This window comes from Ursus americanus, chromosome 18 (genome assembly GCF_024610735.1).
Source record: "Ursus americanus isolate L20-20 chromosome 18, mUrsAme1.1.p, whole genome shotgun sequence".
In the NCBI taxonomy this organism is placed as follows: domain Eukaryota; kingdom Metazoa; phylum Chordata; class Mammalia; order Carnivora; family Ursidae; genus Ursus; species Ursus americanus.
In genome coordinates this window covers 3,288,935-3,305,809 of record NC_142144.1, presented here as the reverse complement: position 1 = coordinate 3,305,809, position 16,875 = coordinate 3,288,935, and the positions used below count along the sequence as shown (strand labels likewise).

General features: G+C 59.3%; 1 protein-coding gene across 4 annotated transcripts in view; it reads right to left on the bottom strand.

The window, feature by feature from the left end:
* Nucleotides 1–1,270: 1,270 nt before the first annotated feature.
* SARDH (sarcosine dehydrogenase) overlaps nucleotides 1,271–16,875 on the bottom strand; it is a 59,589-nt gene continuing 43,984 nt past the window's right edge. For 3 of the 4 annotated variants that reach the window (XM_045771024.2, XM_045771023.2, XM_087869223.1), the window contains 4 exons: nucleotides 6,664–6,826; nucleotides 5,997–6,165; nucleotides 4,135–4,270; nucleotides 1,271–2,691 (listed from right to left, as the gene is read on the bottom strand). In XM_045771024.2, the coding sequence (XP_045626980.1) occupies nucleotides 2,566–2,691; nucleotides 4,135–4,270; nucleotides 5,997–6,165; nucleotides 6,664–6,826 (594 nt within the window). In that variant the 3' untranslated portion in view covers nucleotides 1,271–2,565. The remainder of the gene's footprint in view (nucleotides 2,692–4,134; nucleotides 4,271–5,996; nucleotides 6,166–6,663; nucleotides 6,827–16,875) is intronic. The other variant, XM_087869224.1, reaches the window with a different exon arrangement.

The following is a 16,875-nucleotide window of genomic DNA, read 5'->3' as shown; positions in this document are numbered from 1 at the left end:
CCTTAGCACATGATGGGCTCAGGGTCTACAATCACTTTGGGTATGCTTCTGGCGCCTCTCTTCCCCTAATGCTTCCATCGTCCCTTCTGTCCACCAAGCTGGAGGGAGGAGGGCGCGTGCCAGCTCCCAGCCCGTGAAGCCTCTGGGAATGGGAGGAGCTGGGACTCACCTGGGCATTCCACCACCAGGGCCCTTGGTCCTCACTGGGGAGGCAGGCACCTCGTCCCTGCCAGCCGGGTCCCTGCCCACCCAGCTCTGGAAGCCCAGAGGTGGCCTGCCGGCCACTCTGGGGCAAACGCCGGGGCTGTGTGCAGGGAGCTGGGAGCCGAGCGGTCTCTGACAGCCCAGCGCAGCCCGCCTGACCAACAGGAACCGGCCAGACCATCAGGTAAGTAGGGGCCTCTCCACCTGCCCTCCGGAGGGGCACAGCACCCACCCTGGGCCCCGTGAGCTCCGGGACAGCTGAGGCCGGCACACAGGTGGAGTCTGAGGGCACCGGAGCCCCGCTTCTCCTCGTCTTGGCTCCCAGCCAGGTTGTCCCAGAATTCCAGACAGGCAGTACTCAGCCACCGTGAGGGCCTGGCTGCTGCTTGTCCAGCGGGATCTTCAAAAACAGGTGGGCAACAGGTGTCTAGACTGGGGGTAATGAAGGACCGGTCCCGGGACACTCAGGGGTGAAGGCCATGTGGCCCATCCCTACCCCACCGAGGCAGCATGCCTGGGGCTGCGGCCCGGCCTGGACCTTCCTGCCGCTGGCGGGACACAACAGGAGAGCTTGGGCGGTGGCTCTGTGGCCTCTCCCACGTTGTAACCCAGTGCCCTTCCCGGAGAAGCCGGGGTTATTTCTCCCCGGCAGGGAAGCGAACACACCAACAGCGAGGGCTCCTGTCTCTGAGCTCAGCCCGAGGCAGGGGTGGAATCGGAACCTGGGTCTGGCCCCCCGCACCCTCAGCCTCCCCCCATTCAGGACAGGCGGTGTTGGGGACACGTACACCGGCCCAATCCGGGGCTCCGTGGCCAAACCGCAGAGCCCGGGGAAGCAGGCCAGGCCATCTGGGAAGCTGTCTCCCCTCCTCTCTGTTTCTGGCCCCTCGGGGTCCGCTCGGCTGCCCGCAGCCTCTCTCCGGTGGGAGCTAGGCCCGCCTGCGAGCAGGGGAGCTTGCAGGTGCTCCCTGGCCTGAGGCTCAAAGCCAGAGGCCGGGGCTCCCCAGCCTGTGGTCTGGCGAGGGGGCCGAAAAGCTTTCCAAAGGCCATCTGAAACCCAAACATCTTCCCACGACTTTGACTTTATTAGCCTGACCTGGTCCAGCTCAGTCCACAGCGGGTGCGTGAGCATCTAAAAGCAGCCAGGGCCCGCCAAGGACTGCCTCCGCCCCAGTGCCCCACTGCTGCTTGTGTGTCCGCGGGAATCCCGTGCTCCGCGCCTCCCCCCCACCCCACCTCTGTCCCCTTCTGCTCCCCAGAGGGTCTGGCATGCCTGGGCAGGACCACATGGTGCAGCTCTTGAAATCCTGCCGGTGTGAGCCGGGAGGGAGGGAGGCAGGGCGAGGCGAAGGGGGAGGGACCTGGGACGGGGCACAGAGCAGGAGGGACATCCATCCCTGGGAAGGCAGGCAGGGAGGAAGGTCACACAGGTAGATGTTAGTGAGTTCTGAAGGCCCAGAGAAGGGGAGCAAGGGAGTCACCCCCTTTTAAGGTCCTTCCCCGGGGCCACAAGACAGAGTCAAGGACGGGAGCCGCGTCCCGCCCCGAGCAAACTGCAAAGTCAGAGGCCACAAGGCAGGAGGGTTCTGCCAGGTTCTTACCCAGCAGCACGCCCTTCCTTTGCAGACCTAGTGAATGAGGTGCCCTTGGGGAAATCAAGGCAGGAGGTGGGGCTTCCGCATGGGTGAGGGAGGGCACCGAGGGGACACCCTTCCCATGCCCTGCTTCTGCTCACCTGTTTCATGAGCTGGTAATGGTCAGAAGCCTTTCCTATGTGAAAAGCGGGTCAAGGCAGGAAGAGCTTGCTTTCTAGATTTCCTTCCCTGCCGGCCTCTGGCAAAAGGACCATCCTGCCCAACGGCCTGACTGTGGGGCCCAAGCCGAGCTGGCGTAGCTGCTCCCAGCCTCCCATACTGCACCCACGGCAGACGGCATTAGCCAACCCTCACTCTGTGCCTAATTCCAGATGCACCTTGAAACTCCCCACTGGTGCTCTGGGCAGGCAGGCCTGGGATTCCAGGCGGATCTCGGCCTCCCTGCTTTTACACTGAGTTTACCAAGTGGAAGCTTCAGAGGGCCACACGGCACGCTCCCTGAGCCCAAGACCTTACATGTTTGTTTTTGGGGGGGTAGGGGTGGACTAGGGACCATCCTTTGGTCAGGGACCACAGGACGGGCCCTCTGGGTTTCTGTCCACTCGTCTGACATCTGTCTGGGGGGTGGACTAAGAGCAGGCAGGAGCCATGTTCTGGTCGGGGTCCAGGTCCTGGGCCAGGGTGGCGGGCCCTGTGCGGGATGATCAGCGAGGGACGGAGCCGGCCTCGGCCCCCTGATCTGCGGAGGCTCCGTCCCGCGGGCGCATCAGTAGATCCCCTTCACCCTCTTGTTGTCAGGGTCAAAGGGGGACTTCAGGTGAGCCTGGGCAGGGTAGGTCACCCCCATCCGCTCCAGAGCATAGTCCCCACTCTTCACAAAGTCCAGCGAGACCTATGGCAGGAGAGGAGCCGGTGGGGGTCGGTCGTCGCCTGGTGGGTGCTAGGGTCATACCCACCTCCTTCTCAGTGGTGGGGGGGGCTCCGCCTCCCTTCCTCCCCGTGGGGAAACCCATCTCTGTGCCAGGGGCCCTCCTCCGAACTGAGGAGCTGCCCTGAGCAGGTAGGTGCCCTGAGTGGGACTTGACCTCCTGGGGCCCAGCAGAGCCGCGGTCTGGCAGCCAGTGGGGTTTCTCCCCCAGGACAGCACACCTCCCGCTCTGAAATCTGCAAATCCCCAGGAAACGGGGCAACAGTAAACAGCCCGTGTGCTGGGACCCTGGGCAGGCTGGCCCCGCTCAGGGATCCTGTTCTACACGGGGACTATACCCAGGGCCTGGCCACGGAGAGGGCATCTGGGCTGTGCTCTGAGATGTAGAGGATGTCCCAGCCATGCAGGACAGGGACCCGTGGCCCAGGACCTCCAGTGGCCCAGCCTGGGAGCCGCTGTGCCCTGCCCCCTCCCGATGCCCAGCTCGTCCCTTGCACCCCTGCCTGGACTGTCTGACTCACACCCTGCCTCCTCCTTGCTGACCCTCCAAGTAGCTCTCTCTCTGGAGTCTCTGTTGGGGGCAGGTGGGGAGCCGCACCCCAGAATTCTCCAAGAATGTCTAAGGCTGAGGCTAGAAAGCTCAGCACCAGCTGGATGGGCGTCCTGACCCCTGCAGTCAGAACATTCCAGGCCCCAGTTTCCCAGCAGTTACAGGGCGAGTGCGGCACTCCAGGGAAGCACACAGGTATGGTCATCACGGTGCTTCGACAGTGAGCTCCTCCCCTCCTCTCTCGTGCCGCGTGGCCCAGCCCATGCCACGTGACCCCCTTGGGACTGCCTTGTCTGGTCTGGCAAGAGCTTCCAGAACCCCCCTTGGGCTCTCAATGGGCCCTTTCTCTGCCCCTGCTCCCCCACCAGCGTGGAGGGAGGAACCGGGCTCAGTGAGGGATTACTGGGGTTTATAAAGGGTCACATGGCAAATTGTGCCTGTGTGTGCACATGCGTCTGTATGCACGTACACATGTGTGCATACATGCGTGGGCATGGATGCACATGCCCCCATGCCTGGAGCACGTCTGGGATGAGGGGAGAGAGGAGAGGAAGGTGGTCCCGGGAGGATGGTCAGGCGTCTGGCGTCCACCCCAGGCTCTAGGAGCAGAGGGCGCCAGCCCTGGTCCAGAGCCTCTTTCTGACCAAGAGAAGCCTAGAGCTCCCAAAATCAGATTCTTTCAGACAGAAAACACAGAAACAGCCCCTGACCCTGCCCGGAGACGCGGCCCCATCAGCAGGGACCCTGCGCGCCACCCCCACCCCCCTGCCCAGCTTGGTGTGGGGGTGCGTGCGGCACAGGGGTGTGGTGTCTCGCGAGGAACCGGGCTTCCCTTGGGGCAGAGGGGCTCGACTCACCGGCCCGCCGCTGGGGTCCCGGATGTAGCCATAGGCGAGGGTCTTGTCGATGGTGAACCCAAAGTCAGCCCTCCGGATGTGGCCCACCACTTGGCCGTTTCTCCAGATGGCCTCCAGGCCGAACATGGGCACTTTTCTGGAAGAAGCAAGAGAGAAGGCTGGGGCCCCGGAGCCCTCAGAAGGGGGACCTGCGTGCCCCGGGGCCTGGCGCTGCGCCACACACGCCCGCCCGCCCGCGACCCCAGGATGCCCGCGCATAGGACCCTGTGGATGAACGAGCAATCAGAGGAGACCACAACCAGGCTCCGACTCCCGAGTCTGCAGACAGGCCGCAGGTATTCGGGAAAGGCCCCCTTTCCACTGATTTTCCCTTGACTTCTGAACAATTTAAATCCTCCTGCCCCCGAGGCTTGCTTTCCTCTGCCTGGCTCTTTTCACAGTACGATGCCTAATCTAACCAATGTCCTTTTCTTTAGTACGCATAAGGTATGAGTGCTGACTATACATTTTTGAAAATTCAGAATGGAAAACACAGAGATCAACCTGCAAACAGACCCGCACCGGCCCCCGGAAGGAACCTGGCAAGTCTGGGCGCGAATCTTTGCAGACTCGTCTCTCCGGGCACCTCATTCGTGGTGTTTACGGAGAGCCTGACTGTGCCCAGTGCTGATGCCGACCCCACGGGCCCCGCAGGAGAGGGTGGCGGGGTTGAGCCCGGGGGAGCCAGGCTGGGGCCTGTGTGGACCAGCCCTGAGCCGAGGCGCATGGAGAGGGTCTGGGGGCCTCTGTGACTGTCTGAGGGAAGAGGCTGGGACAGATGGAGTTTCTGGGGCACATCCCTGCTCTTTCTTCCCACCCCAGTCCTGCCAAGCACGTGCCATTTGCAGATGGGGAAACGGGCTCAGGGAGGCCACCCGCTGGCCCAGGGCCCAGAGCAGAGGGGCAGATCCCTACAGCTCCACAGCCAGCACGCTGGCCGTGTCCTTCGTCAAGACTGGCACTGCCCTGGCTGTGGCACTGGGGGGATTTTGCGGCCCAGGGGAGAACACCGGGCAGGGCGAGCTGCGCTGTGGCAGGTGCTGTCCGAGCCGCTCCCAGATCCTGGCGGCAGGCTGCAGGTGCTTTCTGGAGGCCCAGGGGGTGGAGGGGCCGCAGACCCCTGCTCCGGCAGCGTCCCCAAACCGGAGCTAAGCTGCTTCCCGGGAGGTGAACAAGCAGCACGTGGAGGGCTGGCCTGACGGGAGCCCGGGGAGAAGCCGCAGGACGATGACAAGCCGCAGCTCCGCTCCCTCTCTGCCCCCCCGAAGCTCTTGACACTTCTGACGGCTCCAGATCTGGGAGAAGTGGCTCCATTTGCGGCTGCCTGTCAGCGGCAACTCGATAAAGCCGGGCCGCCGTGGTCCTGGAGACCGTGGCTGCTCAGATCCCTGCGGAGCCGTGGCGGGGCCGACACCAGCCTTGGTGCTGTCATTTCAGAGTCGCTGGGCCCCAGTGGGATCCAGAGACAGCACGGGCCCAGCTCCCGAGGACAGAGCCGAGCGACCTGCTCAAAGCCGCCCTGGGGGGCGTGGGTCCCTGCAGCATGGGCTCTCCTTCCTGTGGCTCAGTCAGCCTGTCCCCAGGCACCCAAGGTCTCCATCCGGAAGTGGGGAGGGTGGCCCCAGCCCGGATTTCCCCGCCCTCCGCCCTCAGCAGCGGGGAGGATCGACTACAACACGGAGAGGTACCCGCGCCGTGTCTGGGACGCTGGGCCCTCGGCCTGGATCCACCCCCACGGACGTGGCTCGGTGGCTCGGCGTCATGCCTTTCTCTTTCCAAAGCTGTGTTCGAGGAGGGAGGATGCAGGACCGTGGGCTACTCACTCATCCACCGTGAAGCAGAGCAGGCGTCGGCGGAGACCCTCGGCCCGCTGCTTCTCCAGGGCCTCCCGCCCCAGGAAGGGGACATCCGACTTGAGCTTGCAGGTGAAGGCCAAGCCTGCCTCCAGGGGACTGTCATCGGGGCGCAGGTCGGCGTGCCAGTGCCGGTAGCCTGTGGGGAGGAGAGCCCGGGCTCAGTGCCCAGCAGAGGTAGGGGACGGGCTCCTCCGAAGGCCTGGGGTGGGGGTGCATCCTCGCCTGCGGAAGGCCCCCTGGGCGAGCCCTCAGCCTCTGCACTGTCAGCTGAGGTGCTGGGGAGGCACCCGCGCAGCACTGCGCCATGTTCTTCAGACCTTCCAGGGAAGGCCGGGCGCTGACTCCCAGCCCAGCTCTGGCCCCGTCCTCACGAGGCCAGGCAAGCACCTCTCCCACTCACCCTCCAAGTACAGGTGTCAGAGACCCCAGCACCATCCCCAGGCCTGCGTGGAAGATCACGGTCACGGGCAGTGTAGGAAGGGTGCAGGGGTGGGGGTGCGGGCTGGGGAAGCAGGCATGACGGGGTAAGCGGGAAGCGGAGCAGGGACAGGAAAGAAGCGTGGGGGGACGACAGCCCCTGCTTGCAGCGTTGGCTCCCGGCGGCCCGCCGGCGCCGTGTGGCTCCCGCTCGCACCTTTCTCGATGCTCAGGGAGTCGATGGCCCGGTACCCAGCGTTGACGAGGCCGTGCTTGGCGCCCGCGGTCATCACAGCCTGGTACACAGGCACGCAGGCCGGCCTGGGCACATGTAGCTCCCAGCCCAGCTCCCCGACAAAGGAGAGTCTCATGGCCCGCACCTGGGGGGACAGGGCACGGCTCAGACGACCCAGGTCAAGGCCCAGCTGCCACTTACTGATGGACAGTCCCTACTGCCACCATTCTCATTAGCTGGCCCTGGGCCCAGGCCGGCCTGCCACTGAGGCATGGGGTCTCCAAGGACAGAGCTCCAGGCTCTGGCAATCTTTAAGGGGAAGAAGGGGTGTCAATGGGAGAAAGTAGACACACGGTTCCCAGGCCTCGACTCTTCTCAGTCACAGTGTGAGTGGCCTGGGGTGGCCGTACTGAACGACCACAGACTGCGGACTTAAAACAGCAGAAGTGTGCTGTCTCTCAGTTCTGGACGCTTGAAGCCCCACGTCAAGGTGTCCACAGGCTGTACTCCCTCCGGAAGCTAGAGGAGAGGGTCCTTCCTGCCTCTTCTTGCTTCTGGGGGCTGCAGGTGCTCCTTGCTTGTGGTCACTTCCCTTCATTCCCTGTGTCACATGGCTTCTCCTCTGTGTCTGTGTCTTCTCTACTTCTGTCTCTTATCAGGACACTTGTCACTGGAGTCGGGACCCAATCCTGATCCTGGATGATCCCATCTTAAGATTCTTACATTAACCCCACCTGCAAAGCTGGCAATTTCCAACTGAGGCCACACTCACAGGTTCTGGGCTGGGGCTGGGACGTAGACATCTGAGGCCACACTCACAGGTTCTGGGCTGGGGCTGGGACGTAGACATCTGTTTCGGAGTCCACCATTCAATCACCACAGTGACCTTGGTGGGGCCCCCGGACTCCCTCTGGCCTCCATTTCCTCCTGTGTAAATGGGGTCAGGAGACTGGCTTTGTCTGTTTCCAGAAGCTCTGTGGTGCGTCTGGGAGCCAGTTGCTGGGAGATCGGCGGCACAGCTCGTGCGTCACCACGGCTGTCCTCCGTGGGTTCAGAGGCGTCAAGAGGGGAAGCAGACAGGTGCTGAGTCATCCCCGTGACTGCTCCCCAGCCAGGTCGGCCTCAGCCAGTCGCTGGGCTCTGAAGACAGACACAGTCACTGTCCCCAGGACCCGAGTCTCAGAAGGACTCAGCCAGAAGCACAGGCCAGTGCTGTGGCCACCACGCCCAGGGTGGGCCAGTGCTGGGAAGGAAGGCCCCTGCAAGGTCGTGGAGTTTGCGGCTGCAGACAGGCCTTCCAGGAGAGCTGGGGCCGGGGCACAGAGCTGGAGCTGCACGTCGGGGAGGGCAGGACAGAAAGGCCGCAGCGGGGTTGGAAGGACCTTATCATCAGGCTGAGACATTTGCGAGAGTCACTTCAGCGGGGGCTGGGCCTCAGGGGCCCTCAAAGGACCATGGGCCCCCAACCCCACGGAGATGACAGTGCTGTTTACACAATGTCCCTGGGCTAAGCTCTGCACGCACGTTACGTCACTGGAGCCCTTCTTGGCCCACACGGTGGTGGAGACCAACGTAAATAACACCCCGGGGATGACGCCACCACAGAGGCGCCGTGCTCAGCCTGGGCACGCACATCTGATGGGCAGCGGGTCGCTGGGTGCGTGCGGCTGGCACACCTGCATACCAGGCTGGCGGCAGCACGACGCCCCGGCCAGGGACTTGTCCCACTCCGTCGGTGTGCTGGCATGTCATTTACATACCCAGGGACACGTGCCTGCTTCCCGCCCTTCAGGCAAGTCCTTGAGCCCAGTGTCCCCAGGTGAGGCCAGCCCCAGGACCGTCCTTGAAGTCCTTGAAACAAAAGGGACAAGGAGAGACCAGCGAAGTGCGGAGCTCACAGAGACGGAGGAGCTTATCCCATCACTGCCGTGAGAGGTAAGTCTGCTAGGGCAGCTCCGGCCGGATCCTGTCTACACAGGAGGGGGCGGAGGCCACTCTCCTGAACACAGACCCAGCTCCTTATAAATCTGACACTTTAATCACATTGCTGCCAAGGGGCTGGATTCTGAAAGCTTTTGAAACAGTGAACATTTGCTCTGAGTTGCCATTTGCCCAGGCCTCTCAAAAAACTCAAAATTGACACAGAAAATGTACTGTTGACATTTCCCTGCTTCCCTAGTGCAAGCCGTGGGCCCCTGACAAAGATTGCCTTGTCAACGGGGTTCTAATTTTAGACAGCCCATGGAGGAGCTTGGGGCTCAAAGCCAATCTCATTTTGAAACAGGAAAAATCATTTTTAAAGCTCACCCATTAATGGCCCAGGACTGCAGGTTCATGTCAGACACACGCTCCCAGTTAAGTGAGAGGGTCAGGCACTGGGGCTCAGTTTGAGTTCACCAGCAGGGTGGGATAGAGCCATCCCAGGCTCTTCCGCAGCTCCCGGGAGCCCCAGGAGGCCGGGGGCTGGCTGGCTTGGCTCTCCACTGCACCCGTGTGCTTGGACTCAGCACACAGTAGGTGCTAAAAAATACTTCCTGAATGATGGAGGAAAACAGGGGCAGATGGACTTCTGCTTCCGGCAAAGTGAGGGAAAGAGTCTGGGGCAATTCCAGGCGGCTTTCTAAGTTCACAGAATTACTGGTTCTCGAGACATCCTGCATTTGTCTCCGCTAAAGCAGTGGAGTTGGGGGAGTCCTCGTTTCTTCTGAGCAGGGACATGTAATAAAGGGGGAAAGCTGAGAATGAGGCTACCTGGAATATGGGCTCTGGGTCAGCTAGACCCATGTAGGTCAACCTCTCCCCACCTCCGTGCCCCCATCTGATAGATGGATGAGGCCAGTGCTTGCGGTCATCAAGTTCATGGGCAGCACTGTGCCTGACAGATACACAGTCATTTGCCAGTAAAGATCGGGTTGGATGGACTTTAAAAGCAAGCCCCAAACTGAGGCAAACCCCCTTGTGAAACAGAGCCCCTCTCTCTTACACAAGCCCTGGCTGGAGTCACAAGATCATGGAAGGTCATCAGGAAGGGCCTTAAAGCAGGTTTTATTTAAACCCTTTTCTCACCCCAAACTGCCCCCCCCCGCCCCCAAATACTACTGGAATTAATAAACACATTCCGCGAGGTTGCAGGATATAAAATCAACATACAAAAATCAACAGCATTTTTCTACCTTAACAATGAACAATCCAAAATGGAAATTTTTTTCCAAAATTCCATTTATAATAGCATCAAAAAGAATAAGATAGTTAATAATAAACCTAACTATGGAGGTTAAAGATGGCTACACAGAAGACTACAAAACTTTGCCGAAAGAAATGAAAGACGATACAAGTAAAAGGAAAGACATCCCATGTTCATGGATTGGAAAACACTATCATTAAGATATCAATGCTACCCAAAGTGATGTACAGATTCAATGCATCCCTATCAAAATTCCAGGGGTACTTTTTGCAGAAATATAAAAACCCATCCTGGCATTCACAGGGAATCTCAAGGGACCTCAAAAAGCCAAAACAATCTTGAAGAAGAATAAGGCTGCAGGACTCTCAGTTCCTGATTTCATAACTTACTACAAAGCTCCCATAATCAAAACAGTGTGGTACTGGCATAAAAGCAGATGAATAAACCAGTGGAAGAGAAAAGAGAGCCCGGAAATAAACCTTCATGTATATGGTCGATATACAATTCAATTCAATAAGGCTGCTGAGACCACTCAACGGGAGAAGAGACAGTCTCTTTAACAAATGGTGCTGGGAAAACCGGATATCCACATGCGAAAGGATGAAATTGTACCCTTATCTTGCACCATATACAAATTTTAACTCGAAATGGATTAAAGACCTAAGTGTAAGTCCTAAAGCTATACAACTCCCAGGAGAAAACAGGGGAAAGCTTCACAACATTGGACTTGGCAACGACTTCTTGGATATGACACCAAAGGCACAGGCACCAAAAAGCAAAATCGGTCACACAGGACCACATCAAACACGAAAACTTCTGTGCATCAAAGGAAACAGCCAACAGTAAAAAGGCAACCTACAGAGTAGGAGAAAATATTTATGAATCATATATCTGATAAGGGGTTAATATCAAGAATACATAAAGAACTCCTACAACTCAACACCAACAAAACAAATAACCCGGCTAAGAAATGAGGAAAGGACGTGAACTGATATTTCTCCAAAGATGATATACAGATGACCAATAAGTATAACGAAAGGATGGTCATTACCACTAATCATTAGAGAAATGCAAATCAAAACCACAATGAGATATGACCTCATACCCATTAGGATGGCTACTATTAAAACAAAACAAAACAGAAAATAACCAGTGTTAGCAGGGATGTGGATAAATTTGAACCCTTAGGCCCAGCTGGTGCAACTGTTAGGGAAAACAGTGTGCGGTTCCTCAAAAAAACCTGAAAGAATGAACACATGTCCAACAATTCTACCTCTGGAGAGATGCCCCAAAGGATTGAAAGCAAAATGTGGAATAGATACTTGCCCACCCATGTTCACAGCAGTGTTATTCCCAATAGCTAAGAGGTGGACACAACCCAAGTACCCACTGACAGACGAACAGATAAACGAAATGGGGTCTATCCATACAATGGAATATTATTCAACTATTACAAGGAAGGAGATCCTGACACCTGCTACAACGTGGATGACCTTGAGGACGTGACGCTGCGTGAAATAAGCCAGACATGGAGACAAATCCTAATCCAAATTCCACTTACCTGGAATTAAATTAGTCAAACTCATAGAGACAGAAAGTCGACGGTTGGTTCCCAGGAGCTGGGTGGGGGAAGGATGAATGGGGGCTGTTGTTTAATGAGTATCGAGTTTCAGTTTTGCAAGATGAAGAATTTCTGGAAATCCTTTGAACAACAACGTGACTACAGTGAACACTGCTGAACCACATACTTAAAGAAGGTTAAGATGGTAAAACCAGAACACCCTTTTCTCCATGGATGGGCGCCTAAAGCCCAGAGGGACTGGGTGATTTGCACTTTCTTGATGTTGGGGACACCAGGAGCAAGGGAGGGGCCAGCTGCCTACAAAAGCAGCAGGCACCACGGCGGCCGAGAGTGGGGGCTTGGGTTTAAATCTGAGTCTCCAGGTCACATCCCTAGAGACTGACCTCCGTCTGAGTCTCTTCTGCAAGCCCTGCATGATAATGGTATGTCCTTCAGACGCTCCCGGGGCACTCCACAGAATTGTGCCCATGGAACCCCAGCAGGGTGCTCGCCATCCGCGTGGCGGTCCTATGGGCATGCCCCCCGGGGGGGGGTGCTCAGGGGAGAGCAGGCACTTGCTCCAGGCCCACTGAAGTCCTGGGAAATGTCTGCTCATCAGCTCCGGTGCCTGGGGTGTCCTTCTGTAGCATTTATCACTTTCCGTGGTGTAAACACTCCCACGCGGCCAATTTCAGGCCCCTGACAATTTCGCCACCGCTCACCAGTCTTCCTGCAGATCGCACTACCAGCTCTCCTGCTGGGACCAGCCCATCCCAGCCACTCAGAGGAAGCCTCTGGCTGGTGAGCGGCCGCGCGAGGGCTCAGCCAGGGTTTCCAATGGTAGCGCACGTGCGCAAAGCCGGGAGACACACGCTCCCTGCCCTAGACTGACTCACTTGACTATTTTTGGGTGGTTGGATTTCAGTAAAATTCTGGGCGCTCGGGTGTTAGTAAGATGTGATTCAGCAGCTTGAGCCCGTGCTTGGTGCCTCACCGCACCCCTGCCAGCTGTCCATGGACAGGACTTGAATCCGGGGAGATGCTGGGTCACCACCTCGGCTCAGATCAAAGGCCACGCAGGTGCCCGGGGCAGGGGAGGCCACGTGGCTCCCGTGGGATGCCCTGGGCTCGTGCATCGCTAGAACAAGCCTGGAGTGTGCCTTTCTGGGTAAATACCGCGGGAGGGCTCAAGCAGATGTGCCCACAGACACAGGCCAGCATGTCCAACCTTTTCAGATCACATTAGCTCATGGCAGTTTTACAAGTTTCCAGGCATTCGGTTGTATAACAGCACCCCCGACACACCAGGCACGTCCTCCAACTCAGTGGTCTCTTAAATAAGGGAGGATCCCAGTGCCCCTGGAGGCAGGGGACGGGCAGGGATCCGAGCCCGGGCAGCCCTCTGCAGGGGTGTCGTGCCCCGAATCCACAGGAACTGGGAGGGGTGGGGGAGGTTGGCGACAGGCTCAAGGATCTTCAGGTTTCAATCCCCCTGGAGGCTCCCAAGACATCCTTGATGCTAATAACATTCTGCCAGTGGGATGTGCAATGCGTCCCGGTGGTGTGGTCCGGAAGGCTAGCGTGCACTGGTGGTGGTGGTAGAGTGAGGGAGGTAACGATGGTAATCAAGATGGTGGTGATGGTAGTCGGTGGGGGGCATGGGGGGGGGTGGGGGGGTGGTGGTGGGAATGGTAGGGAGAGTGGTGGGGATGATGGTGGTAGGGAGGGGGTGGTAGGGAAGATAACTGGAAACTAATTTCCAAGAATAAGAATAAATAAAAGGTAAAATGTTCAAGTCACATGATGAGAACCTGACCCTCTCTAAGGATCTGAAAGCTCCATAGACTGTCCAACCCCCAGGGTTCCACTTCCGGGCCCCGGGAGTGCTGGATCGGCCACAGACCGTCCCGCTACACTCCGCAGTGGAAAGCACTCCTCCCAGCCCACCACCCCTGGAACCACAGGCTCCAAGCCACCAATCAGAGCGAGGGCTCGGCCCTGAGAAAGACGGCTGTCTGCCCCACAGAGCAAGGCAGGGCTGTCGAGTCAGAATACCCAGCATTCCCTGCAGAGAAAGGATGGAGTACTGCCCTGGAGGAATTTCTGGAATCTCCAGAGCTCAGGCCCCGGGGTCCCTCAGAGCCGTCCAAACTCACTCCAGCCACACCTTGACCTTACGCTTTCATGGCAGGAAGACATCTCTGTCCTCCAGGGGACACCTTGAATGGGGGCTGCGGCCACATGGATTTCTCTCCTCTGCACCCATGGGAGCCACCCACAGCCGCCCGGCTTTCCAGAGCCACAGCCGACCTGCACAACGCGTGCGAAGCGACTTTAGGCAGCGGCTAAAACCCGGTTGGCAAATGCGGGCACCGTGAAGGCACAGGAGGCCGTGTGCGAGGCTCCGCAGGGAGGCCCGAGCCTCTAGCCGGCTGGGTGACCTGTGCAGGTGGGAGAACGTGGCCTCCTGAGCACATCGAATCCTCCTGTGCCACAGCAAGCACTTCACGGCGTTCAGGAGAAGAAATGCAGTTTCCTTTTGACCCGAAATTAATTTTCAGAAGAAAATCACTTTATCGCAGTGCCTTGCGACGAGCTTGGGGCCCAGCGCTTGCTGCTTTCCAGAGGGGCCCCCTGTCCTGGGCCGAGGCGCCAGGAACACCATGTCTCCCCCGGTCACCACGCGGGAGAGCACTTCCCACCAGCAACCTTGCTGGCCTCGAGGCCAACATGTGGGAGGTAAGGACATCTGGTCAGTTGGCTGCCAAGGGGACAACTTTCCTCCACCCTTGTTCTTCCTCTAGGAATGCAAGGCTCATAGAACCTCGGGGCCCAAGCCTCCCGGGGTATCACTGCAAACCAAGGACACTGCTTGGCCGGGGTCATCTGTTGGCCGTGAGTGTGGGTCACAGCAGGCAGGCGCAGGGCCGTGCTCACCCACCCTCGGCCCGGGTGCAGTCTGGGCTCTGGCCCTCATCATTCCGTGCATTGCGACCAGGAGGCCTTGCCGGTCACACAGGCACACATTCCTCTCCTGCATCTGGTTGGCTGGGATCCAATCACCTCCCATCAGACTTGGCCCAGCCCACCCTCTGGCCCCAGCGCCTCTTCACACGGGGGGGGACACGGCGCCAGGACGTGCTGAAGCCAGCACACGATATTATTTGGAGGATACGAAATCCCCCTTGGATTCAGAGAGTGTTCAGGCTGTCTGGACAGACTCACAAGACAGCCCAGAAAGGATTTCGGATATCGTCTAGGTTTTGTGTTGCAGGTGGGGAAACCAAGGCCAGGAGAGGTGGTCCCAGAAGGCCGGGGTGGGACTAGAAGCCAGGCCTACAGGCCCCCAGCTCTGCTGAGCACCAGGGTGACTCTGCTCCTGACCCTTGGAGTCTATGCTGACCCAGCTCCCACCTTCCCGCCTGCCTGTGAGGCCGCCATAGGGGCTGGGCAGCCCAGGGCCCACAGCCTGTGGCCCTGCCCAGCAGATTTCCCCACCCCTCTTACTGGACAATGAATGGTGAAGCCCTTGTGCCTAGGCTTAGGACCACCCTGGAACGTGTGGTCTGGGCCACTTGGAGGTCAGCAAAACCCGTAACATCAACACCTTGGAAACTAAGACTTTGCTCCGTTTTGCCCACGCCTCCTTGGCCCTCGGGAGAAGGTGGTATCCGAGGCAGGATTCCGGAGCGTCTGGGCACCAACCGACCACACCCTTACCGCGTCCCATCCCGGATGCTCCTGCCTCCGCGGCCCTCATCCCCAGGAGCCGGGCCGCTGGGCCACCCGGGGACTCCTGGCCCCCTAGGGCAGGACAGGTCCTCCCAGCAGGCCACAGAGCAGACAGCAGTGACCTGACCTCCAGAGAGCAGCGGGGGGGGGGGGGAGGGGGGTAGGAGGAGGAGGGATGAGAGGATGGGTGTGCGACGCTGAGCCAGGGTTCTGCACAAAGCTGCTTCAGCCGGGCACTTACCCAACTGCCCAGCCCCCTAGAGGCCCCACAGCACCCAAGGACAAGAACGCAGGACAGAGAATCCATGTGTTTGGAGATTGGCTGTTCTAAGGAGAGAGACGGCGGTGCCCTGGCCCTGGGGACTGGTTGGCACAGTCCCCTACAGGGAACCGCGATGCCCACCTAGCCGGGCAGGGGAGAGGAAGGAGTTTCTGCTGGCCACGCCGGGGCGTGTGTTCCTCTAGCCCTGCCAAGGGGGCCAGGGGGCAGGGGCATGGGGGACCCCGTCCCAGGGCAGAGCCCCTCCCCACTCAGCACAGGCACACTTGCTGACCAGCCGAGAGGCCCAAGTCACCATTCTTCCCCACCACCTTGTCATTCTCACATTGACTTGTCTTGCCGAGATTCCATTTGCCCTCCTGTGAGCAGACGCCAAGCCTCTCAACTCCCCTTCACACCTCCTGCAAGCCAGAACCCAGGCCCCATGGGGGCTCATGGCCCAGCAGCAGTCAGGGCCTGCTGGATGTCGCCTGGGGCCTGGGGTCACGCTGTGCCGCTTCCTCAAAACACCCACCCTCTCTGGTCCTGGCAGGCAGCTCTGCACCAAGGAGGCAGGAAGCAAGCTAGACAGAGACACCCACCCCCCCCGCCCAGCTTCCTGTCCCTTAGCTCTCTCTGGAGAGGGAAGGCAGGAACAGAGCCCGGCCAGTGCTCCCCTGCTCTGCGGAGCTGCCTTTGTCCCCCACCCTCTCTGGCAGCCCCCTCGCAGACCTCAGGGCAGCACTGTTTCTTTGCTAACAGGACCCGGGCTGGTCCTGGAACTCCAGCCCCTCTGCGGGCCAGGATCCCAATCCTCACCAACATTCCCTGGCACGTTCCCCACCAAACCCCCGATGAACACGGGAGAAGTGGACAAGGAGAGGAGCCCCCCAGCCCAGCTGTCCATCCACGCGCCCTCGGACGGCCACGTCCGTTTCACTGACATGTATTTGTGTGCTTTCGTGTTTCGTTAGCTGAGGGCCTCAGGCAGTCCACCACCCTCCCTGAGCTCGGTTTCCTACATCGCGAGCTGCTGCAGGGCCTGGGTCAGCGCACCTGGCCATGACTGTTGCCAGCCTGACCGCCACGTGGGATAGTCACACACCAGCAGCTCTCCTTGGGCGAATCTGCTCCCTGGGGACACTTGGTCAAGTCTGGACACATTTTTGATTGTCACAGTTGGGGGTGCTCCTGGCATTGAATGGGTGGAGGTCAGGGATGCTGTCCTGGGACGAACGGGACAGCCTCTAACACGGACTATCTTCCCAAATGTCCAGAGTGCCGAGGCTGAGAAACCTTGTCATGGAACCCTCACATCGTGGGGAAGACGACATGGGGCACACGTGTGCCGTGTGCTCGGAGCAGCGCTTGGTGTCCGCATACCCCCAGCACACGGTGGCTGAGGGCACTTTGACTGCCCACTCCTCCCGTTGGCCTCGGGGAGTCAGAACAGAGACC